Raw genomic sequence first — 25221 nt, 5'->3', positions numbered from 1 at the left:
AGAGAGAGAGAGAGAGAGAGATAGAAAGGGGGGATAGAGAAAGGGAGATGGAGATAGAGGGAGGGAAGGAGAGAGGCAACAGGCACAGGGGAGGGAGACAGAGTGCTGTAGCACAGTCGTCTTTGGCCTTGGCCACCATCCCGGGAAGTGTTCTTTATGACCTCCTCCATCCTCTCTCTCCACTTAACGCAACACTTGTATCATAGCCTGGACCTGTGGCAAAGACCACTACAGCGCCGGGAAACCGGCCCTGGCAAACGATCAGGGCAACAGCGAATTGTATATTTATGTGAGGCAAGAGAACCCGGGCTGATGGGACGAGAACAAATAAAATGGAATTTGTTTTTTGGTTCTCTTCATCCGAAATCCAACCAAATGCGAAGGGAGTCGCATAGCAGATAAATCACTAACACGAAAAAGAATGAGTCGAGGGAAGGGGAATAACGGGCTATGGATGGGAATCAAGCGGCCCCCGCGAGGGACAAAAGACTGGCACTGGAAGGCAGAACTGACTCCTGGACACGACACCACGTCCAAAGTCCAGCAACCGAGACAACAGAAAGTGGCTTTAAAGCAGCAGAGGAAAAAATTAAAAAAAAGAAGAGCTTTTTTTCCTTCAGTTCTGTGCGTATTGAGGCGAACCTTTAATTTTTCTCCACTTGAGACTATAGCCTTGTGCTCTACTCTTCCCTCCTTTTATCATGCTCACTTCGCACACCCTCCTTGTCTGGCCGTCTCTCTCTCTTTCTCCCTCCCTCTCTCCCTCTCTCCAGTTATGTTTGAAGAGCAGCCTGTTTTCTGCTGGCAGCTCAATGAAATGAATCTTTACTGCTCTCATGGCAGGGACACCGTGTCGGAGAGAGAGGGAAGAGGTGGGTGGAAGGCGGGTGGGTGAAGGGTTGGAGTGTGAAGGTCCATTACTTTCCTGTAAAGCAGACGGACCCTCCAGGCTGAATAGCATTACAGAGCCTCACTCCAAGCACATCGATGGCTGCTCTCCCAAGTCCCAGGGCCCCCGTCCAAATCACCTCGAGAGTTCTCCGAGAACGCGAGATTTGATTAGGCGGACACCTGACACACAATATTACATTTTGGGAGACGAGCGCTCGTGAAATGGAATCTTGAGGAGGGGGAACATTTGAGAAGGGAATGCTGATGACGGATGAAAAGAGGTTTTTGTTCCAAATGACAGACCAACTTGTCTTCTGCCATACTAACATGTCAACACAAATACGTCATGGTGACAAAGCCCCACGTAAGCACTTCTGAGAAGATCCTACTATTACAAAAGAGCTTGATGATGTCTCTTTCAGACTATGCTAATTGCAGGCTTTCTGCTAAATCCACAGATTGCGCAAGAAACCCACAGGGAGTGTCAACATGCAAGAAGTTATACCGATCCTCCAAAATTAATTGTGCACAAGGTGAAGCTGCTATGAGGGGGAAAAAAAAGAGGCAGAGTTCTGGCTGAAGGTCAACTACTGTGCTTACTTGCTTCAGGCCTGGCCTGAGCGGTTTAGTCACAGCTTTCATTTGACTGTGCAAACATCTCCTGGTTAATCATTGTAGGTGCCCAGCCTGATCCTGTGTATTTCATGTTGGTGCAGTTTGAAAAACAGTTGTTCTGTGATCATTAACACGCCTCGCTACTTGTGAAAGAGGCCCAGTGTGAGTGAGTGAGATTATGTGTGTGTGTGTATGCGCGCAGAGTCGACGTCGTTCATGGAAAACATAAATGAAACTAGAAATGCAATGAAATGATCTCGGGCATCGGGCTCCAAGCGATAGAGACACCTACTCTCAATTTCTTCTCTCTAAACCAGCCATCCATCCAGCCACCCTCCCTTCGCAAACCCACCTACCTCCTCCCGCCGTCAGGAGAGATTTTCTTTATCGACTTAACTCTCCGCCGAATCAATATGCCACAGAGCATGCACCTCATAACGAGGCTTTCACTGACTGCACATGTTCCAATGAACCCGACAGGATATTGAGGCCAATCTGTGCATAGTGCTGACCTTAAAATGCATGTTTTTTTCTCTGTGTGTGTATGTTTGTGTGTATTTACCAACCCCCCGCCCTTCTTGTGTGTCAGCAATCGGTCTCCCCCAAGTCGATGCCTGCTACTTGACTCGTGTTTGTCCCCCTTATCTGTTTACATTTCTCTCAAAAGTGTATCGATCAGTGACAAGGGCGAAGAAAAATGCTAGTGCCCCTGATCTGATAATCACCCCAGTGTGCAGCATGGTTTACTGCAGGAGACGGCAGATTTCACACTCGCTTGACAAGTATTAGCCTGCTCTAATCTGCCTACAAGGAATCTCTTTTTATAGGCCGTCAAAAGGTTTGCGGGGGTTGGGGGGGGGGGGGCAGATTTCAGCCTCTTCAAAGACTGTCATTTTCGTCAGAGGAGTATTTACACCCTTATTGCAGCTTGTAATAGACAGAGCAAAAAAGCTAGTGAATCACAAGCCTGTGCCTGTAAGAACTTCCCACCAGACATTACCGCATCCAGCAAAGGACATAACAGGATTCACGCAAGCTCTACACCGCTACGAAACCAACAGATATTTTTTTCTGCTTCTTTTTCTTTCTGCAAGTGTGATGAGGAAACAGTCTTTCTAAGCTTTGTGTTAAACCACAACAGCGGTGCATTAGCGGCGGAGTGGAGACACGAGGTGGTTCGCTGCCAAACTTGACAGGACTGATCTGAACAGACAGCTGTAAAGCGAGTCTCAGGTATGCTGTCAAACTAATTTAATGGCTGTTGCACACCAGACAAGATCAGGTAGATCCACTCCCCTACCCAGATTACACACACGGCCCACCTAACACCACGCTGAAAAACGATCCCTTTCAACAAGTTACGTTTGTACATTCAGCTTTGTCAGGTGATAAGAACTGGAAAAACCTAAACAAGACAAAGCTGAAGAGAGAGTTATGTTCGCAGTCAAATCCTATTCAGACTTTTTAAGGACAGTGGAAATATGTCTGAAACTAAAATGCAGGAAGGAAATAGAATAGGAAAGTGAGTGTGTGAAAGTCTACATTATTAAATACCACTCTTCTAAAATTAAACACAACTGAGGTTTTCCTTCTATTACCTTGGTTGGAGACATTTAGTGAAACCTAATAATGAATAACTAGTTTGCACAAAGTCCAACCGCGTCATTACTCTTACTTTCAATGACAAACTGCTCTCATTCCTAAAGACTTAGATAGAGTCATGTCGCTCCTTGTCCTTTAGGTAAAAATTAAATGTCAAAATTGCTGCTGAGAATGGTGTGCCATTTTCAGGCCAACTCTTGACTTTGTTTGTGCACATATATTCCAAAGTAAAGTCTACTCAGAAACACGGCTGGCTGTCATGTTAATATTTAATTGTAAATACATTACAGTTTACTCTACCCATCTGCGGTTGTTGTGGAGCTAAAGAATGTCTTCTAGCTTTTAAATATCTGTGCTAACATGTGCTCTGGGACATGTTATGGGGCATTTGCACTGTGGGAATCTTTTTTTCCGTGAGCAGAAAATTACAGCTCTGGTGTTGTGTTTAGCAGAGAAGCACAATGTTCATGAATAAGCCTTCAGGGATCTGACCTGCAGACAAACTGATAAATGTGATGCATGATGAAATGTGCTTTGCTTCCCCCTCCCCTATTGTGTGTGTGTGTGTGTGTGTGTGTGGGAGTGTGTGCATGTGTCATCCCTCTCCATGTGTGTATCACACACTAGTGCATAATGTCTTACTTTGGCATGCTACATGAAAGAATGAAAAACTACAACGAAAGTGACCAACAAATAATCCAAAAATATTTTACAATATCAAAACTGACAACCTAAATGAAATTCTGTAATGGACTAGTACCCTGTCAGTTCAAATAAAAGTGGAAAAAGAAAAGGCAAAAGAAAATGAATGAATGTCTCTTGGTGGAACGGGAGGAGAGGAACTCATAAACATTTTTCTAATGAGGGGGAAAAATGCTTACCGTTTCCTTGTTGGGAAGTAGGTCTTTCCGAATCCTGAAGAAGTTTTTGCCGTACTGTCTCAGTCCTTTAATGAACCGTTTCTGTGGAGAAAGTGACAAAACAAAAACGAATTAGGGGAAAACAGCAACGGAGAAATAACAAAAATATCAGTAGCAGTGAGGAGAAATCAAGTTACACTATGTCAGCACGGGTGCATGGAACCCTCTGACTACACCGCACCGTTAACCACTGTGCGAGGGAAGAAAAACAAACGTTTTGATGCTAATCTGAAAACCTCAGCGCTCCCTTCGTTTTTTAAGCCTTTGAGCTGGAAAGCAAAAGAGCACAGCACCAACACAACACAACACAACAGAACACGACACAACACAAGACAAGCCCAACACAGCACAATACTCAGGGCCCGGCCAGACGGACAAACTGCAGAGGAAATAACAACAAAAGCAGGAATCTGAAGGGGAGATCAAACAGCCCCGGCACCGAGGCCACACATAATGGCAGTTTAGCATGAAATGGAAGTTCGACGGGAGCAGATATGCATATCAGAGAGTGGCGCGGCACACCAAGTTCAAAGCCAACAACTGAAAAACTTCAGTAACTTCCACAGAAGCACGCAGACATTTCACTGTTCAGCTGTCCCCTCGCTTACACTCACTCACACTCACTTGATCTCTTTCACACACACACACACACAGACCACATGCAGACATCAGCACCAGCTTAAAATCCTGCTCGAACTACTAAAAATATCTTTCGGCTTCAACATGCTTAAAAAAAAAATAACACTACCAAATGTTACCAAAAAAGAAACCTCTCGCTCCGACAACAACAGGAAAACGACAGAACAGCGACACAAACTGCCATAAACATAAAACAAATATTCAGTTACCTAACTTCCACAAGTAAAACTCATTTCAGAGGAGAAAAAAGCCAACGCCAAAAATACACAGATATTCCGGAAGAGAAACAGAAGGCAAGGGTGGAAAAAAAAGAGCATTTACCACATGCAAAAACACAGCGCCTTTCAATCCCTTCAAGAGTAGCGGAGGGTGAAGGCTGGGAACATTCACAGGCAGCGAAGCAGACGAGCGACTGATTTACTTTCGTGTTCCAGCGGCGAGCCCCCGCTCCTCGGCAATCTCAGCGATCGCTCCCTGTAGAACTAAACTCCGGCAACAAGGCAGGCAAAGTCCAGGCGGAGGCACAGCCCCAAGAAAGCTACCAGCTGGCCTCCGAGAGGGAGGGCAGGACAAGAAGGGCAAAACACCGTGTCGCAAATCCACACAAAAGTCTCCCGGAAAATGTACGGCGCTTTTGCTTGTTTTTGTATTTCTGCGCGTGTGTTTTTTTTTAACAAGCAAGAAATAGCTTGTCACTCTCTGCTCCTCCACTACAAAGGGGAAGGCTTTACATGTGATCTTTCTGCTAGAGAGCCTCTGGTCCACGGCAGGGCGCAAGAGGCGGAGTGGAGTGGCGCGGAGTGGAGCGGAGTGGAGCATGGCTTCCAGCGTGTGCCTCTGACGAATCACACGCGCTCTCTCTCTCTCTCACACTCACGCTCCACAATTGCACTCCGGGGAGGTCGAAACTGAGCATGTGCACGGAGCGCTGGATTTAAATGCCTCGTGTAAACACACACAGCGCCACACGGTCAAGACACTAGCCTCTAATAGTCTCACAAGTAGTTTGCCTGCCATGGACAAATAAACAACAACACTCTGCAATTTTTTTAATTTTATGTTTTTATCACTTTTTTTTCTATTGTCATTTCAACGTAATGTTTTCTGTATCCACTACAACAGTCATCTACTCCGACAACTGTACGAGCTCAGGAGGAGGAAAAGGCAGGGATAATTCTCCGCTCAGAGATATCTTGGACTCGCGCATCGGAGACAAGTGAGACGCAAAACCAGACATGGAGTCCCCCTCCTCTCTCCACGCACACACACACACACATGCAGACACACTCTCGGCCTACACCGAGCCACCAACCCCCCTCCAGTGCATACAGTATGTACCGCTTATGTAACCAGCCGACTGTTTACAAATGGCTTTTTAAAGGAACAATCTGTGGTGAGCGTGGTGAGAGAGAGAGCAGAGAGAGAGAGAGAAAGAGGGGGGGAGGGTTTCCTCTTCCTTTTTTTCTGCCTCCATTTGGTTCGGCACTTTTTAACAAGATTTCCTCTTCAAAGAGATCACGTAAATCACAGCAAATTAAAAAGGCTAATACGGCAAATTTCAGGCTAAATTGCCCGAGGGGGCTTTGAACATGCTCGTAACACCGCCTCAAACACTGCACATCACTTTGTTGTTGTTCTCGCAGCGATACTGGGTACACGGCTCCAAACGACGCGTCTAAGGCAAGAGAAACAGACCTCCAGATGAGCCGCACAGACACACACACACATCCACAGTTGGGTTTTCTGCGGCTGGGAGGTAAGGCGACTGAGCCAGCAGATGGAGCCGTCTCCATGAAAACAGCCTCCCTCAGCCGTCTCCATGAGAACAGCGTCCCTCGGCCTCCCGCTCGACCCCCGTGGCCAGCTGCCACCGAGTGGAGGTGAGGAAGGGGACTCAGGATCACAAGTGGTCAAACGCTTTGATCTGAATGGCCTAGGAGCTAAATAACACGTCGTGCATTAGACTGCATGTAGAGACTGCAATCTTTTGGACTTTGACTAGGATTAAACACCATACATATACTATTTGCATGATTAAAGCAGAACCTTTAATCGTATAACCTTTTCAAATGGCGTATAACAAGCACTAGGCCACTAGACCTTCGACCGGATTCTGTGTCTGTCCGTGAGGGCGAGCGCTCCAAGAGAACTCGAGCGTGTTTGTGAGTTTGACCGTTGGCCTCGAGAGGATCGGTCAGCTCTCCGCCTGACCAGCGGGGTTGACCGCCCTCTTGGCAGCGGAGTCCCAAACGCGGCGGCTCCCTGACCCACGGGGTCCCCTCCTCGGCGGGAGCCGGCCAGCGGGGGAAACCAGAGCTGACCACAGGAAACACCACTGCCCCGCTCACATCCCCGACACACACACACACTCCAGCAGGGCCATCACAACACTGCCCAGACACACAGCGTCAGCACCACAGAGCTTCACAACAAAACAGCAAGAGCACCAAAAGCCTTTTATAATGTTACAACGTACACAAGCCTTTTATAATGTCACAACGTACATATGTAGCCTACGCACACCAATACTCTACACCCTCACTTGAAGCATATAATAGACGTATATACGCATACACTCCATACATACACACCATCTGTGGCTATGCAGTGTTGATTTGATAAAGTCACACTTAAAAACACACAGCGCTGGCATCACTGGACTGAGCTGAATAAGTTCTCATAATGCGGAGGTCTCCCTTCCGCACCGCTGGGACCAAAATCAATTACACCTGCCAGCGCCGGGCCGTGTTAGTGCCCTGATTATGTCACGCTAATTACGTTCCCCCTACTGTAATATTTACACTGCCTGCCTATCCGCTCGGCAGGCTCTGTCTCTTTCTTCCCCTCCCTCCTCTGTGCCTTCCCTCCTTCCTTCTGTCTTCTCCCTCCCTCCCTCCCTTTCTCCCTCCCTCCCTCCCTCCCTGCCTGCCTGCCTGCCTGCCTGGCTGCCTGGCTGCATGTCGGCTCCAGTTTAAGGCTCCATTTCAGCTGCCTGAGCTCACTGCTCCGCGAGCCCAGCTAATAAATCATCCACCAATCTGCTCTCCCGATCGCTCGGCCCCTGCCAGCAAGGCTCCAGCCCTCCGTTGCTAGGCGATGGGGGCCGGAGCGGGAGGGGCCTCGCAAGCGGAGCAGAGCGAGGCGGAGAGAGGGGTGGGGGTGTGTGGGTAGTGTTGGGGAGAGGGGGGGGGGGGAGGTGGCAACAGCGCTACCAAACCAGCAGGCACGCTGCAGAAACAACAGGCTTCTCTCTGTCAGAAATTGTTCCAGAGAGCTGGCTCTTTCCCCCGATTTTCTCTCTCCCTCTCTCCCTCCCTCCCTCCTCTCTCTCTCTCTCTCTCTCTCCCTCCCTCTCTCTCTCTCTCTCCCTCTCTTGCTCACTCGTTCTCCCCTCGGCTGCTGAACAGAGTGCTATTGTAACAGGGAGCGTAGGGCAAGAGAGGAGGCTCAAAAAGGTCCATTGTGATGATGAACGCACACTTCCTGCTCAAGCGGTAATTGTTAAAAGCTGCAGAACTGGTTGAGATCACACAGGCGGGGGGGGACATGAGAGATGGTGTCAACGAGATCACAACCCCCAGAGTCCACTCAACACACACACAAACACAAACACACACACGGCTCGCTCCTTCTCTCGCTTTCTCTCTCTCTCTCTCCCCTTTAAATATCTCGACTGGGAGTGAGATTGTGGAATCAGTGCACTTGACCTCTTTTTTAAACCTGACCTGCCATTTCCTGAGAACTGGCCAGAGAGAAAGAGAGAGAGAGAGAATGAAAGAGAGAGAAAAAGAGAGAGAGAGAGAGAGAGTGAGAGAGAGAGAGAGAGAGAGAGAGAGAGAGAGAGAGAGAGAGAGAGAGAGAGAGATATTACACAGATCCACCAGCGTTGGAGAGCCAAACAAGAACAGACATGAGGGTGGTGGGGTGTGTGTGTATGGGGAGGTTAGCGGCTCGGTAATGACACACTTCAACCTCGGCCGACCACAGACGAGCACACCACACAGACAGCCACGTCCTCGCTGTTGCACATCACACACACATTAAGTAACACACACGCACGCAACAGTGTTCCACAAGCCACGCAGGCACAGATGACTTATTGATGAGCACGCCCGCTGGGTGCAGTCTGCATGTCGAGCCGACGGACAAAACTCTTTCAGGTGCCGCCTTTTTCTCTTTCTTTCTTTCTTTCTTTTTCGCCTCTCGCCTCTCAAACGGCCCCTCAACCGCCCGAAAAACATGTAACGGTATGCAACAAACCGCAGTTTCCCCTCGCCAACCCTCTCAAAGAGGTGACAGGAAATCCTTTTCGCTTTATTATTCTTTTGAAAAGCACACAACTGAGGAGCCACCACAGTCTGATTGCCGTACAAAACAGCCACTGTGCTGCCGCTGCTCGGCTTGTTTGCTCGTCTTTTCTTCTTTTTAATATGGGTTGCGAAAAGCCAACACCGATTTGTATGTGAAGAAAAATACAAGCAAAAAAGACGATTTCGAACGGTTGCACTTGATGACAGTTGAAGGGGAGAAATAAAAGACTAAATCAACTTTGAAGTGGGTGGGTGGGTGGCTGCACGTCTCCGAGGCGCAGAGCTCTTTTAAACCACCCACCTCTCGGATTTGCGAGGGGGATTTTGATGTTGGAATGTTCCGATCCGCTCGACTGGTGTTGTGCGGCCCCCTCCCTGCTGTTCCCTCGCTGGAGGGGGGTGGGGGGTGGGGGGGTGGATGAGGAGGGGTAGCGGTGGACTGTGGGTGGGTGGAGTGTTTTTTTGGGTGGGCAGGGAAATAAATCAGATGGCGCTGCGGCACCCCGTGTTGACCACTGGGGGGGGCTTGAGAGGACTGAGCCGAGCTGCCGTGCGCAGACGCACACGCTGGGCTCGTCTTCCACAGACTGCCCCGCAGATTCCACACCTGGCCACAACAAGGAGCCACACGCGGAACATTCTAGAAGGCTCTGCCAGTCAGATGAAATGGGAAAACATGTGTTTCAATATACAGTATGAACATACCGTTTAAATATTTGTAGGATGGCAAAGAATGAAGAGTTTCTTGTACGTGCCTATGTTAAAAGAATTATTTCCTATTGTGACCATTTACAAACATACAACTATCATAGTTTGTCTAAAGTCTAAAGTGTCAAGCCTGACTGCAAAATCTCTGAGACTGACTTTCACGTCTGGCTGTGATTGATACAAAATGGTCTGTGAAGATCAAGCTGTGACTTTGTGTAAAATAAATATAAAAATCCAGGAACGATATTATAAAAGGGCTGAAAGTACACCAGAGCCCAAATAGCTGCCGGCAAAAGACGTAGGAGGCAGCAGGGGGACGAGGTGGGAGTGGGGGGTGTGGTGGGATGGGGGGTGGGGAAGGGAGGGCGACAAGTGACCCTGAAGATGAGATGATGCTGCCATCTCCGAGGCAGTCACTGTCTCTTTGGCTCACATCTCCAAAGGCAGCTGAGGAAGAGAGCTGGAATAATGAGACCGCGGGCCTGGAGGGGGTCTGTGCCGTGGCATGAGGAGAGAGAGAGAGGGAGGGATAGAGAGAGGGAGGGAGAGAGAGAGAGGGGGGAGAGGGAGGAGAGGGGAAGGGAAGACCATGAGAGCAGAGGAGAGGAAGGATAGAAAGTGGCAGAGAGAGGGAGAGCGAGAGGGCTGAGGTGGGGGGTTGGGAGGGGGATGAATAAATGAGGTGCAGCAGGCCTGCTCTCTGCATGAAGGTTAGGGCTACATTTACACCTGTCCCTCCAGGCGGCGCGGCTGCAAAGGCACAAGCTGAAATCAGATCAGCCGGGGCCCGGCCGCCCCCCCCCCCCCCCCGCCCCGTCCTTGGGTGTACCAGCCTGGCCTCACTGACTGGGCATGGCTCTGAAGCTCTCTCTCTCTCTCTGTTTGTGTGTGTGTGTCTCTCTCTCTCTCTCTCTCTCTTTCTTTCTGTGTGTGTGTGTGTGTGTGTGTGTGTGTGTGTGTGTGTGTGTGTGTGTGTGTGTGTGTGTGTGTGTGTGTGTGTGTGTGTGTGTGTGTGTGTGTGTGTGTGTGTGTGTGTGTGTGTGTGTGTGTGTGTGTGTGTGTGTGTGTGTGTGTGTGTGTGTGTGTGTCTAGGCCCTCCAGCTGCTCAAAGGAGCATAAGTGTTACATCAGAGATATAACCTGATGGAGGAGAAGCCTTCAGCTCACCCACTCTGTTTCTGCTACAGCTGCGGTCTACTGCTTTAAGGAGATACAAATTACTAGTTGACATCTATATATACATATATATAAACAACAACAACAACAACAACAACAACAAAGCTAGTGTGCTGATGAATAAAACCAGAACTTTCTGGCCCTGCCTATTTCTGTGTGTGGAGGGACGGGGGTGAGATGACTGCTGCCTGGCCAGTGGAATTTGGTGGCACGCAGGGACAAGCATGTCACAGAAACGGCCAATCGCAACGGCAGCGCTGGTGGACTGCCCCCAGCAATCGCCCATAAATAAACAAAATTAACGACGAGTTCGGCATGAGGACGGGGGGGCCTTAATCGGTTTCGATTAGCTGCTGACAGAGAGGCCTGGAGTTCTGTTTATTCCAAAGTGCCTGTCACATCGGCGCAGAGGCCGAGGAGCTCAAATCCAGCTCAATCCTGAACATCTGACACGTGCATTGCCAACATGCCAGACGCCACCTGCTATATCGGAGATTCATACGCGGAGCGTTTCGCTTCAACTCAAGCAGTTGATTAGAACGATAATTGTGCTATTCCCTGCTGATAACTCAATGTACACGTCTATTCAATAGCTAACCCATCACAGACAAAAAGGAACTAGCATCTGCCAAAGCCCCAACAAACCAAGACAGCTTCTAACTGAAATACATGTGATTGATGCACAGCACGGCAGGACATACAGGCCAAGTGGAATATGTCCAGTTTCTGATTCAGAGAGAAACAAAATCAAATTCACTTTCGTGAGGAACTGGGCGGGGATAACATGCTAACTTCTAAGGCACCTTTTTGGGTGGGCTTGGATCCTGCGTATACAGTGACCTCGAGTTCATAGCCTTTTTAGTCACTAGTCCGTAGCCTGATCCACTGTGACAGGATAAAGAAAACAACTTCTCTCCTATAGTCTGGATAACACTCAAAAATCCAATTGCACAAAAGGAAACAATTTTCACATAATTTTCGGGCCCTATTTTATCCCCCCCCCCGCTTTTATTTAGGCTTTCAGCACTTGGTGTGTTTGGTTTCTTGCTGGTCATCCGAGAGCCCATCACTCAGATGAAGATGTGTTCTGCAGACCATAAACAGGATGCAGCTGCCCTGCTCTCCTGGAGGAGTCCTGTCTCAACAGAATGCAAACTGCTGCCGGCTGCTGGGCAGAGGTTCAGAACACACACAAACACACACGTTCGCACACGCACGCATGCACACGCACGCACACACACACACACACTCAAACGCACTGGTATACACCTACATGCACACACTCTTTTGGACGAAGGTGTATGGGTGTGGGCAGACACAAACACGTACATCTCCACCCAAACACTTTCCAAAACAATCATTAATCCGCCAACCAGTCTGCAAAAGAGAAGAAATCTCCTGGCTTCTTACCACTTCATCCTCTGACCAACACTTCTCGATGAGTTTGGGCACGGGCTTCTTGACCAGCCGCTGCAGGGCCTTCCCAGCGTCGTAACTACTCTCGTGCAGCTGTGGAGAGATGCAAAGAAACATATAAGACACACTCATACACCTTCCAAACATTCTCTTAAAAAAAATCTCAGTGTTTCAAGTTTCCACATTTTTTGTGTCGGTTGGGTTTTGTCAGGGAGAGTGAGGAACTGGTGCTATTTGATTTTCCTTTGTGTGCGGGTGTGTGAGCCTACGATATGTCAAGAGCAGCAGAGTTTGGACAGCTGGGCCCTGAATCTGAAAGCCATTAACCAGAGAGAGAGAGAGAGTGAAAGAAAGCAAGTGAGAGGGAGAGAAAAAAAGAAAGAAAGAAAAAGAGAGAGAGTGAGAGAGAGTGAGACAGTGAGAGAGCGGGAAGCAACGAGACTCTGGTCTACGTGGCAAGCAGCAGACTCAGGCAGCTTAACTAAAATAACCTCGGGCTTGGCCTTCCGACGGCTAAGCCCAGAACGCGCTGTACAGCCTCATGCCACTGGAAAACTAAAGAGACAAGAGCCCGACCCTCCCTCTCATTAACACCGTACAGATCCACCGTACGCCACCGTGTGACTTTTTACAGCAGCGCAGCAGACGTCTGCTTTCACGAGCTGTCCCGTCTCTGACGAGAAACTAATTAAACAGATCCGAGCTACTGTATTTATGAGCGAAAACGACGCTTCTGTAGGAAAAAAATCTCTTTGACTCGCTCTCGTTTGCTTAATTAGGCCGAGCGGTACGGCGATTTCACTGGAGGAGCCGGCGATAATGTATTCGCTAATGAGACAAAGAGAGGCCATGCTGTGTGATCTGAGTGACGGCGTTCAGATTACAACCGGCCTACAATGGGAAGCAGAGATTTGGCTCTCCGACTAGAAGATCTGTACATAAACAGCGTTAGCTTTCCATGTGCTGGCACGACGGGAGCAGACGAATGCGAGGCGAGATGAAGAGAAAAACATAAACTGAATCAGAGATACACCAGCGCGGCCGCAAACAGCTCGAGGACAAAAAAGCACCGTCTAGGTCGCTCGAGCGAAGGCAGCTGCTGAGGGAAAAGCAGGTAGTCAAACAACAGAGGCCAATTTTGACGAGGGGGGCAAATACACGTATTGGAATTGCAAATGAACTGTGTGTGTGTGTGTGAGAGTGTGTGTGTGTGTGTGTGTGTGGGGTTGGGTGGGTGGGGGTGTGCAAGAAAGGTCAAGAAACGCTGAACCGCAGACAGCATTAATTCAGCAGTCATCTCTTTTCCTATCTGAATGCAAATGTCATTTATGGCACACTTAGTTCATTTGCTCGGCGTGTGTTTGCCGCATTTGTTTGGGGAGAGAAAGAGGGAGAGAGAAAGAGGGAGAGAGAGAGAGAGAGAGAGAGAGAGAGAGAGCGCAAAGCGAGAAAAGGCGGGAAGAAAAAGAAATGGAGGAGAGAAATCGCCATTATCATGCGTCAGTGTGCCGCAGGGCAGCAGAGGGCTGGATTAGCATAGCCTGCCATTCTACACAGGCGAGACTGCTTGATTCCCTCTCTCTCTCTCTCTCCATTTACTCTGTGTCTCGTCTAACCTGCCAGTGAGCTGTCGGACCCCCCTGTAGACTAGACACCCCACCCCTACCCCGCTCTGTCACCCTCGATCCCCCCTTGCCCCATCTACCCATCCAGGCTGCTCTCTCTCTGCTTGTCGGGGGGGCCCACTGTGCATTAATGAGGCTGTGAATCACACCTCTGCACTGTTCAGCAATGTCAGTCTGGAGATCAGGACGGGTCTGCAGCCTCCTCTGGTCTCCGTATCTTAAGGTGTCAATCCTGAGGTGAGGGGGGACTGATTCCTGATCAGTCTTAAACTTCTCCAGAGGGGGTTGGCGTGGAGGAAGAATGTGCACTGAAATTTAAACATTTCTCTTTCCACTCTGCGATTGGCACATGCAATGATGGTGTCTGGCACGTCGGGAATGTGTTGTTTGATTACAATCTCGGTGCCAGTTGTGCTTTTAAACGTGCCATACGCTGCTGAGATTTCAGAGAGAGAATTCCAGCGAGGAATGTGGACGTCTGCGAGGCAGCGTTAATATTTGTGCTGCGCTGATTTACATTGCAGATGTGCGCGCTCGCCGAGAATGTGGCGGCGCAAATGTATTCACAGTCTGCCACGCCGCGGGATCCACAATAATCGTATCTTAGGCGTCCGGGGGTACGTAAGGTTTATTATACTTTTCCGAATACGCCGCCACTGCGCAATGCGTTGAGATGAAATAGTTCAAACGAGTGTGTTGTGTCCATGGCATGCATTTTCGGAAGGAAACAAAAAAAAATCTCTCAAAGGCTCCTTCAGAAATAGCCTTTGCATCTGCACAGATAACAGCGCTACAGGCTTGTTCCCACACAAACGACTGCCAGCGCAGCAATTCCTTTGCTTGCAGATGCACATACATAGTCAGAATTACGAAGATAAAAAAGGGGAAAAAAAGAAGAAAACGAGGAGAAACGACGACGACGACGATGGGTCCTGCTAAAGCAATTTCCTTACAGCTCAACTCCCGAGCGATCCATTACAGAGCAAATGATTCTTCCTGGTGCCTGCGGTAGCCCAGCGAGAGGCCGCCGCCGCTCCGTGGCTTCCGCCGCTCAGATACACCACTCCTGGCTGTGACCAATTTAATTGGCCCACTTCTTTTTATGTGCATCTCGCTCTTTTCTATTGAATTTCACAGTCAAATTATTATGAGAGAAAGGGAAGGGGAGGGGGGGAGGGGGGGAGGGGGAGGGGGGGAAAAGGAATCCGTGTTTTGAGGAAATCGGGGTGTTCCGTGATTATCTTCCTTTGCCGATTGGACGACTAGGACCCTGGAGAGGGAGACGGGCGACAGACAGTGTGGATGTCGAAACTTCAAAAGATGAACTTATTAATTCATACGGCTGCTGTGTGGTCGCGCTAGATGTTTGTCGACTTGGGCGGTGGGCGAGTGTTGTGCGGCAGCAGAGAGCGGTATCAGGGTTTCTGACACCCTTCTGGAGGCCCGTATTTCATCGGCCTGCCGGATAAGGCGTTGATCGCACGCCAGGCGACGAGTCTCCTCTCTAAACAAATACGGCAGAAGCACGCGGGCGGCTTTAACGCCAGCGCGTGTATTAACTACCCACCGCGCCCCTGCCCAGAATAACACGAATGTACTTTTTCCCCCAGCCGAGGCATACCTTCAAGTAACACAAGCGTTGTGTGAGCCCCCTCGCTCTTGAAACTTGATGAGTGTTTACGCCACGCCTGTACGGACACATCTACGGGCGTCAAAAGGGGGACGGGGGCTATTTTTGACAAACCCTGGACTCAGCAACAGCCTGAGAGACCACCTCCCCCCCCAGAGCCCCATGTGTGCAACATAATCAGGGGCTTTGAGCTATAAACCCGGATATTAATCTTTATATGAGCAACGCTATGCTAAAGTGATGAGTGGGTCAGCGCTGGGGCCTTCTCCCATAAAAGAGCACATAACAATAACACAGGCAGCATCTTCAATTTACGATGATTACAGGAGACCGGGTCGGGCCTGTTATGCAAGCCATTAGCGGGGCTCCGAGGGCCCCTCTCTGCATACTGCATCTGACTTGCTAAAAGCAATTAACAGTAAATCCATCGCTGCAACACAGAGGCGGAGGAGGAGGAGGAATATTAACAGTAAAAAAAAAAAAAAAAGAAAAAAAAGAAAAAGGAAAACAGAAAATCTGCAGCGGCCAGATTTATGCTTTGGGGTTTGCCCGGACTGATGATCACTTTCACAGTGAAAGGGGGAACAAATCGCTCCGAGCCTCCCTGGCACGCGGGCGGTAAATCACACCTGCGGAAAGCCAGAGGAAGAGCAGCCTGACCAGTGGCAGGCGGACAAGGCGGCGGCTGCCTTTTGTTGCCGGCGGCGGACATTTTGAGATCCGTGGGTGGAAAGACTACCGCATCTGTGGCGGGTTATTTCCTCAGCCCTGTCATTCCATTTTCGCAGGCGCTGTATCTGAGGGAAGCCAGCAGAACTTTGAACCGACAAGCGTTTTTGATTCTGCCTGCTGAACAACTGCTTGTGCGGCTGTGGCTGCTTGTGACTTATCCGAGTGTGGCGCACATGAACTCCTCGGGTGGAGCCCGGGTGAATGAATGCGGCTCGTTATATCTGTTGCCTGATATTTATTCATGTTTTCCGGGCAGGCGACACTAATTAGTAGCGCCTTTCATTTGCCTCCTGTGTCAAGAGGCGCATTCTGACACAGCAGACATCTGGTGCTTGTGTCTCTGTGTGCGGGGAGAGTGCGAGAGGCTGGGCGCTCATGATAGGAGGGCGACACTGTTTCCCCCCCTCCTCTCCCGACACCTCCTCCTCATCCAAGGCTGCCAGTTCCTATGAAGCACGGAGCACTGATAACTTTGCAGCGATTCCCCAGACAATTTTGAATCTGTGTGTGGGCTCAGATCTCGCCACTGTGGTACTGCTGCTTCTTCAGAAAGAGACCCTTCTGCTGCTCTTTGCCATGTTGTGTGGTGTAATTACTTTTGGTGAGTGATTTAGGGAGAACATTTTTGCCACTGTGTGTGTGTGTGTGTGTGTGTGTGTGTGTGTGTGTGTGTGTGTGTAGAATTCAGAAGTGCCTCTTACAGTGTTTAGCGCGTTGAGTGTGGTGTCGTCTCTGGAAGCAGCGAGGCAGCCGTCCTCTGTGGAACCCCCGTCACACATCCCGGCAAATGCTGCCATGCTCCTGTGCACACAAACACAAACACCACATATTAAGCAATTAAGAGAGAGGTACACATACATCAGTATCAACTTCAACAGCTTCAACACTCTTAAAAAGGAACACACTCTTAACATAACAAGCACTGAAGTTTTAGTCACTTTAGATAGATAGAGAATAGAGATTAGGGGTTTGTTAAACTAACTTATAATACTTGATAGATATAATACTTGAATACTGATACCCCTGGTTATTTTATAATGCACTGAATCAAGGCAGATGCTGTGCTACTGCAGTAGCATAGTGAAGCATTAGCATAACACACAAGATAGGCATAACAGTTAGGTATACTAGCCGTAGAAGTTAAGCTACCTTGTTACTGTTAATTCATTTAGAATGTTGAAATCACAATCAACAGTGGATCTGACACTTTTCTGTTTAACTTGTGTTTTCTGTAACCTACACAATGCAGGGAAATAAAAGCTATCCACCTCATGCTCTCAATAATGCAAACAGCAGTGTTGCTAACATGAATAACTGAATAACCAGTTCAAACAACAATGTTGACAATCAGAGTTAACACTGTCGGTTGCTGGAATATTTATCCGTGTGCACACCCCTGATGGACATCTGCAGCAGGTGGAGAAGGGGACACTCACCTGGCTGCCCTCAGGTACATGAGCAGGTCACAGTCGTTGACCCCTGGCATCCACACCAGCTCCTCTTTCTCCGTCACGGACTGGCCGCCAGGGGAGGGAAAGGGCTGCAGGTCTGGGAGCTTGGCCTGGTTTCAGAGGAAAGCAGCGAGCAGAGGTCAGACTACACAGACAGACACACAGAGCCACACACACACACATAACTCTCAGTGTAATAAAAACAATGTCTCTACTGGCTCATATTTGCAACGCTTTTCTGAGTGACCTGGTTAGAGAGGAAAACAAAATCAGTGGGGATAAATATTGGAAAGAAGCCTTTTAAATAATTCAGGCAAGCTAAATAAAAAACAGTTGTTTGTGCGAAGGCTTCGTCGCTCTAGGGTTACACTTTGTTACTGTCTCTGTTATCCAGAGAATTATTGGTAAACAGATGTTCTCAGTGGAGAAGCTAACGCTAACTACGATTAATCTTGTGTGTGTGAAGGCCCGGCCAATTCTAGAATCGATTGTTGGCTGCCGTATCGTCAAATTATCGCTACTTTACAATATTTATAATACTGTGAGTCTATAGTCCATCCGCCGAGGTGATTTACTCTCTTTTTTACAAAGGTCATTGTTAACGGCAACAATTGACCTCTTCTCTGGCTGTACCTACTCAATAATACAGCCATTACAGAGAGCTCGTATCATCAGGGCCAAACATGACCCTGTTCATGTATTTTACATTACGTTGGACAATGCAGCCACAAAGGCAATACTAAAGGAACAGTTAACTGGACCTGCACTTGTAAATCGATCCTTGGGTTGAACTGAACTGAACTGAACTGAACTGAACGGCTTCCACAGAGGGAAAAAAAAACATTCGAGAGTGAGGGATCCTATTCTCTGCTCCGGTCTATTCTGTCCCGAGTACACGCGTGGCGGTGCAATCGGGAGCTGAATGAAGGGTTCACGGCGCGAGAGCGGCTGGAAGTCGTCGTTGTCGGCTCTGCAGAGTGCGCGTGATGTGCGACTCGGCTTTCTGTTTCACCCGCTGCCGTTGGGAGCCGTCGACAGGGCCTGCCCTGGCTGCCATTGTAATTATTCCAGGCGAGAGCCAAGTATCGGCAAGGACGCGGGCTTCAAAAACGCCAGTAACTGGCAGTAATTGCTGGTGCCGTTCCGCCTTTTATTTTTCGTAGGGGCCATTTTTTTGGCCTTACCTCTCAACATAGAATGTACATTTTTCTGCAAGAACTGACATCTCTATTGCTGCCCTCTCTCTGGCTCTCCATCTTTGAGAGTCAGGCTAAATGATGCATATAGAGATTACAATTTGATTTGATTTAAAACAGATATTATCACACAGATCCCCAAAGCCATAGCATCTTTGTATTCCTTCATCACACTTGTATGTGTCTTCTTTTATTCATCTTTTTGAATAAACTACCTATTGCTCATATTTATGCTCTCCACTGTGCATATTAAGAGTCTGTGGATAAATTGATTGGGAGCTAGCACTGAACTATTTCTTTTTGAATGCTGTGTTTGAGAGGTGTGAAGAATTTTGCAGGAATTACTAGGATGCACAGGTGGGACTGTTATCGTCCTGTCCAGTGTGTGTTATGGCTGAGGTGTGTTTCGAGCCCTGGACTGCCTGTGATCTGAGCAGTTGAAAGTTGCAGGTGGAAGGTTGTGGGCAGTTTTCGTGTGATATGTTTAATATGGGTACTGTGAGGGGACACACTGTACCTGGTGGCTGGGACCCACTCGGATCTCCCCTTGTGTGCTGTTCAGCCGCCTGCAACACAAAAGAGGAGGGAACAAATCGTGAGAAAAACACAGAAACATTCAATCCAATTGAGCAATCTCAGCACATCTCTGAATGATTTAGAGAGTCTAGTCAAGGGGATCAGTTTAGCATGTTATCGTGGTAAGGAGATATTCAGCTCAGTCTGAAATAGCGTCTCCACGTGAAGCTGGTGAGATTTTTCAGGCAACACATCTGGTGATCATAACACAGCCTTATCCTCCTACTGAGCACAACAGAAACAAATGTGTATTTTCTTCTGTTCCAGGGCCCAAGGCACACAAACACAAACAAACAAAACAACGCTGACTTGTGGCACACTGAGGAGAACAAAGAGGCTGAAAGAGTGAGCTCCCGGCAGAGCCTCATTGTTCAGGCAGAGAGGTACTGTACACCACCTCACCCCACCAGCCCCCACCGCCCCCCTCACCTCCTCAAAGGGAGAGATGATATGAGGGAGTAGCGGCAGGCACCGCTGAAATGGCTGCCGTGGCGAAAAAGAGAGCCGGTCGCCATGGCAACCACAATTTAATAACAGTGTTCCGATCTCCAGCTGCAGTGGATTAAAGAAAATGACAAGACCCCCCCCCCCTCTCTCTCCTCTCTTTTTAATGCCCCCCTTTTTCCAAAAAAGCCCCTTTCCGGTTGCCAGGGCAACACAAGAATATTTTTCATATAGCCCCATGCACACGAGAGAGCAGCCCAGAAACTGTCACGATGATTTGCATCCGGAGAAACTCTCACTCCATTCGCGGTGAGGTGGGGGTAGTAAAGGGGCTTGAGGTGGGGGGTGGTGGGGTGGTGGGGTGCCGTCAGGCTGAACCTGGCTGGAAACCTGAGAGACTCTCGCTCAGCTTGCCTGCTTGTGTTTCAAGCCTTCAAATCATAAACCTCTCTTCTGACTATGTTTCATAAACACCAGGGCTCTCCCCTACACTCCTACACAACCACATCCTCTGTGTGTTGGAACAGTCTGGAAGGTCCATACGGTGGACAGATGCACACAGGGCACGGAACAAGCTGAAATATTAAACAAATCTCCCCCATGAAAGAGAAATATGTTGGAAAATAAATGAAGTAGGCTGGGGGATTAAGTAGCTCTTTCTTCAAAAGGCAAAAGGGGGAGTTTCGGCATAACTTACAGGCAAACACTTAATACCGTTCTCAACTATGTATTTTCTTACTCCCGTGCAGATGGACAGCAACAGAGTTTGAGACGGCCGTTGCCAAGAGCACACGCTGGGTGTAACGTGCAAAAACCAGGTGATCTCTCGACAATCCACTTTCAGCTGTGGGTCGAGTCCGCGAGACAAGGCCTGGGAACCGCAGCAGAGCTCCTGAAACACGTCTGCTATAAAGATTTTTGGCAGAGCCGGGGCGGGGGAAACGACAGGCGCTTTTTGCACAGGAGACGGGGATCTATAGGCGGCCATAGCACAACCTTTACAAAGGTCTTGGCACTGAACGTTTAGGAGGGAATTCCTCCAAGCAGGATGGACCGAAAGTGAGCAAAAACAGATGTACAAAATGTGTGTGTACATCTAAATAACATGAGATGCTGAATTTCTCGACTTTGTATTTTGAAAAACATCTCAGGAGGAGTCTGTCATGTTTGTCATCACTAAACAACCATAAAACATAGGAAACTGTAAGCTATCCATCAGCCGACCCATCTGTAGAAGCCAACTCTCTGTTCCACATTATTTTCAGCAGACAAAAGTGTGTTATGCTCTGGTCTTTCCTAAATTCCTCTTAAGGTCTGAGACAGAACCATCAGGCCACAAGTTTGCACATATCACCCAATAACATAAATTCCAGAATTCTGAACTTTTGCATGGTTGGCTATGGATCTAATAACTTTGTTTCTGTTCTTCAACAAAAAGGAAACCCCACTGATGTACTGAACAACATTTTGTAACCCCAGAATTAAGAAGGCATCATCTTAATTTAAGGGTGTACTGCATTGGCTTAGGTAGAGAAGACCCTGTATACCCTGAAGATCACTAACCTATTATGCCAAAAATGGAAGCTTAAAAGCTACTACTACTACTAAAAATAATAATGATGATAATAATAATAATAATAATAATAATAATAATGATGATAATAATAATAATAATAATAATAATAATAATAATAATAATAATAATAATAATGTCATATTAGATATAACAAGTGACTAGAAACTATCACATATCTTACAAATGTATTCATGGCAACAACAATACAAACAAACCGATTTAGTTTGTTGCAACAGGCTTTGTCTGCTGAACCCACAGTGGAACTTCATTCAAGTTGGCTGTTAAACTGCACTTTCTCTGATTCAGTGTGTGTGTGTGTGTGTTTGTGTGTGTGTGTGTGTGTGTGTTAGGGGGTGTCATTTTCAAGTCATTATCCTTCATTGCAGCTCACAGGTGCATATTGAATTATTGCACCATATATAAGCATCTAAAACAGAACCAATGTTCAAATTAACTTGTGATGCCTTACTATTTAACTTTCATCAGAAATTACATTAGAAATCCTACCATGCCGAAGAGGTTCATGTCCGAGTATAACTGATTTATTACTCAAAGTTTTATATCTATTACATAAGATAACACAGGACCAAAGTAACACAATAACTATATAAATAATAACTTGCACTCATGAAGTCATGAATTTACATCACCCATAACTTTTCTAATGAATTATTTTAATTTTTTCCTCAAGTTCAAGTTTTCTTTTTGTTTTCCCCTGCTTCAAATATTGTTCAGAGCTTGTATTTGACTATCTGTTACCAGTGTACATCATCTACAATCCAAGGTAGATTTGGCATGCCCTACTAGGTCTTCTGTAGTAACTTGTCAGTTGTCACGACAGTTTTCTGAATGAAATGAGCATCCCATCCACCGCAAATACTCTGCACAACATTTAACTCGACCACGAGAACAGTAATCAAGACAAACCCCGCCCCTTCCACCAATCTCATCCAATCCTCGCACGACTGTAACACTGTCATAACATTGCATTAATACAACGAAAGGCCCAAACTTTTCCTGATAATAATGCTAACGCAAAAAGACTGCTTCTTCAACAGGACTCGCAGTGCTTTTGCACAATGAGTACAAACGTGCACAAAGCTCCCCGGACACCCCCAACGCCATGTCATCTCAATTGTCAACACGAGAACACAAGAGTACTGCAAAATGGAGTCCCTACATGCAGAGCTTCTCTTTCTAACAAAAGCAACAATAATAAGAACGTTGCTTCACCAACAAACGCCTACGAGTCACTATGCCTACTGCCATGGCACATATGCATGCTGCGGTTACATATTTGAATGAATAAATTGTAGCGGCGCTGGGAAATGTAACGTTGGCCGGACGACTTCCTACAAGCCACTTCGCTAAAGGTATATGGTGTGCATTCAACAATGCCACTACATAGCGAACAGCGATTACATTCCGTGCATGCTGGAGACATGCATTCGTGATAACAATTGATGTCATTGACAAAGAAATAACGATACGCCGGCAAGAATGGAAACCACAAAGGTAAACACGTCAGCGAGTTCAGATGGAACAGAGACAGCAGCAAGTACAGCGCAGATTTACAGCTTAACAGGTGAAGCCGAATGTGCAAACCTACCTTCGCGGACTGAATAAGTCGTCCATGATGCAGACGAAGCTATTGCGTTTTTAAATTTGACAGTTTGTTGGCTAAGGTGGTTTACACAAACTCTCCTTTCGCACCTATTTCTAGGTACTCAAAATGGAGGCTCGGGCAATCGCTCGGTGAGATTTTCACCGAGCTTGTGCTGTGACCTCAGCCTTCACGCGCCGCGTACAGAGTTCCCGTTCCGACAGACACAACTGAGCATGTGCCACGACCTTACACACAGACACACGCTGGAAACGCAATCCATCTCCTCCGCACGTCTGCTCCATAAACAAGGCCGAGTCGCGAGGTTGCTGACGCCCCGTACAGCATACCAAACAAGCGGAGCGGGGAGGGAGGGAGACAGCCGGAGAGGGTGATAGACTGTGATTGAGTGGGGCCCCGGCGAAGGGGGCTCGCAATAGGCAACAGCGGAGATGAATCGCAGCGACTATGCAAGCCCCCTGATTCTCAAGCCCTCTTTCCCCCCCTTTTTTTCATGATTTCCAGGGGGGGAAAATGGAAATCCTTTATTATCACCTCACATGACTGTTGTGCCAGCCCTCTATAATGGCTTTGCAGGGTTTATTTTCCTTCGGGGAGCCCATCTTTACCAGTAGGCGTTTGCCTTCATTTCTGGTTGCCTTTCATTTATGGAATATAACATTAGACCCAATGCCAGGACAATCTGAAATGTCAAATTAAAAAAGATAGATATTCTCCCATTTTGTAACAGTTTAATATCTCACTTCTACATCAAGGGTGTCTGAACAAAATAAATATTTGAACAACTCCAGTCTGAATAGCCTAGTCTCGCCTACGGTTTAAATAGGATTGGGGCTTTTAATACACATCCAAGTATATCCACCGAAAAGATAGGCTGGCCTGCAAATTTAGACCTCTAGAGGAAGGTAAAGCTTGGTACAAACTGTACATGTTTCAAGCACCTCTCTCATCAACGTTGTGCAAGTGTTTAGACTTGGGAAACAAGACTTGAGGTGGATGCCTACAGAACCTGCTGTACTCTTTGAGAGATGAATACATAATTGCATCCCAGTTCTCAGGGACAATTCCATACTAAAATGTTAAGAACTTGTCAAGTGGTGCATTAGTTTCAGAAGGGGAAATGTTTGTCAACTCTGATAAACCGTGATAAGCAGTTGAAGTGCAGTACAATTACCCCCACATGTTTATATGCATACATACTTAAGGGGAATGTTCAGGGGGGTGAACCACACAGCTGCTTAAACCCGTTTTAAAAGGAGAGTTGTGTTTATTCAATATTTTGCTGCAACAAGCAAAGAAACAAAACTATATTATAGCCTACTTCAGTAATACCATCTTTTTTTGGAAAGCCCTGCAATGATACATCTGGTTGTAATAGCATAACACAGACAAGTATAACAGGGCACAGACCATATACAATCTAAATGGCCACTAATGGCTAATGTTTGACCACATCTGCAGGCAGCTAACAAAATACTGTGCTGGAAACAACATGTCGCTACATTCAGCCTCCATGACACTGACTCACACCAGCACAAACCCAGTGACCCTCAAAGTGTTTTGCAATGAGATGGTTTGCCAACTTTTTGGGAAATATGCCTATTTACCATCTACCCCAGGGTTAAGATGGCTGAAAACGAGCTGTAGGCTAACTGGCATAGCCCACTTCCAGCAAATTATGCCAAGATAGGCCAACAGTGTCAAACTGGGTTATTGCACACCCAGAGAAGAGTATGTCTAAACTTCTCTAACTTGTCTTATCTTATCCAACTTGTCTTTTCTCATCCGATCTAACTCTTGGGTAGGCGACAAAAAGACTAATTTCCTAAAAGTTTGCATTTTTCTTAATGTGGATGTAGGCCATCACAAAATAGTTAAGTGCCACAAGAGACAGGTTGATAAATATTGGTACTGAATTCTGGGATGGACTGTGAAGCCTAAAAATCTCCAAAGTGAGGCACCACCCCCAGACAAACAATATCAGATTAAAGCCAAAAAGTAGCCAAAAAGCCATAACTTGTGTACATACTTTGTAGGCACATTCATGGAATGTGACAGAATGACACAGCTGAGACCGCAGAGACATGGGA

At 47.5% G+C, this 25221-nt stretch overlaps 1 protein-coding gene across 9 annotated transcripts in view; it reads right to left on the bottom strand.

The window, feature by feature from the left end:
* rerea (arginine-glutamic acid dipeptide (RE) repeats a) overlaps positions 1-25221 on the bottom strand; it is a 101787-nt gene that overhangs the window by 22120 nt on the left and 54446 nt on the right. For 7 of the 9 annotated variants that reach the window (XR_009939861.1, XM_062541615.1, XM_062541616.1 and 4 more), the window contains exons 6-10: positions 19429-19477; positions 17701-17825; positions 16966-17065; positions 12272-12370; positions 3990-4070 (exon numbers count right to left, since the gene is read on the bottom strand). Coding sequence is in view for 8 of the 9 variants with exons in the window: in XM_062541615.1 (XP_062397599.1) it covers positions 3990-4070; positions 12272-12370; positions 16966-17065; positions 17701-17825; positions 19429-19477 (454 nt within the window). In the remaining variant the exon portion in view is untranslated. Of the gene's footprint in view, positions 1-3989; positions 4071-7258; positions 7388-12271; positions 12371-16965; positions 17066-17700; positions 17826-19428; positions 19478-23116; positions 23385-25221 lie in introns of those variants that run through there. The other 2 variants (XM_062541622.1, XM_062541623.1) reach the window with 2 other exon arrangements.

Source organism: Sardina pilchardus, chromosome 7 (assembly GCF_963854185.1).
Source record: "Sardina pilchardus chromosome 7, fSarPil1.1, whole genome shotgun sequence".
In the NCBI taxonomy this organism is placed as follows: domain Eukaryota; kingdom Metazoa; phylum Chordata; class Actinopteri; order Clupeiformes; family Clupeidae; genus Sardina; species Sardina pilchardus.
This window is presented reverse-complemented; position numbering and strand designations above follow the sequence as displayed.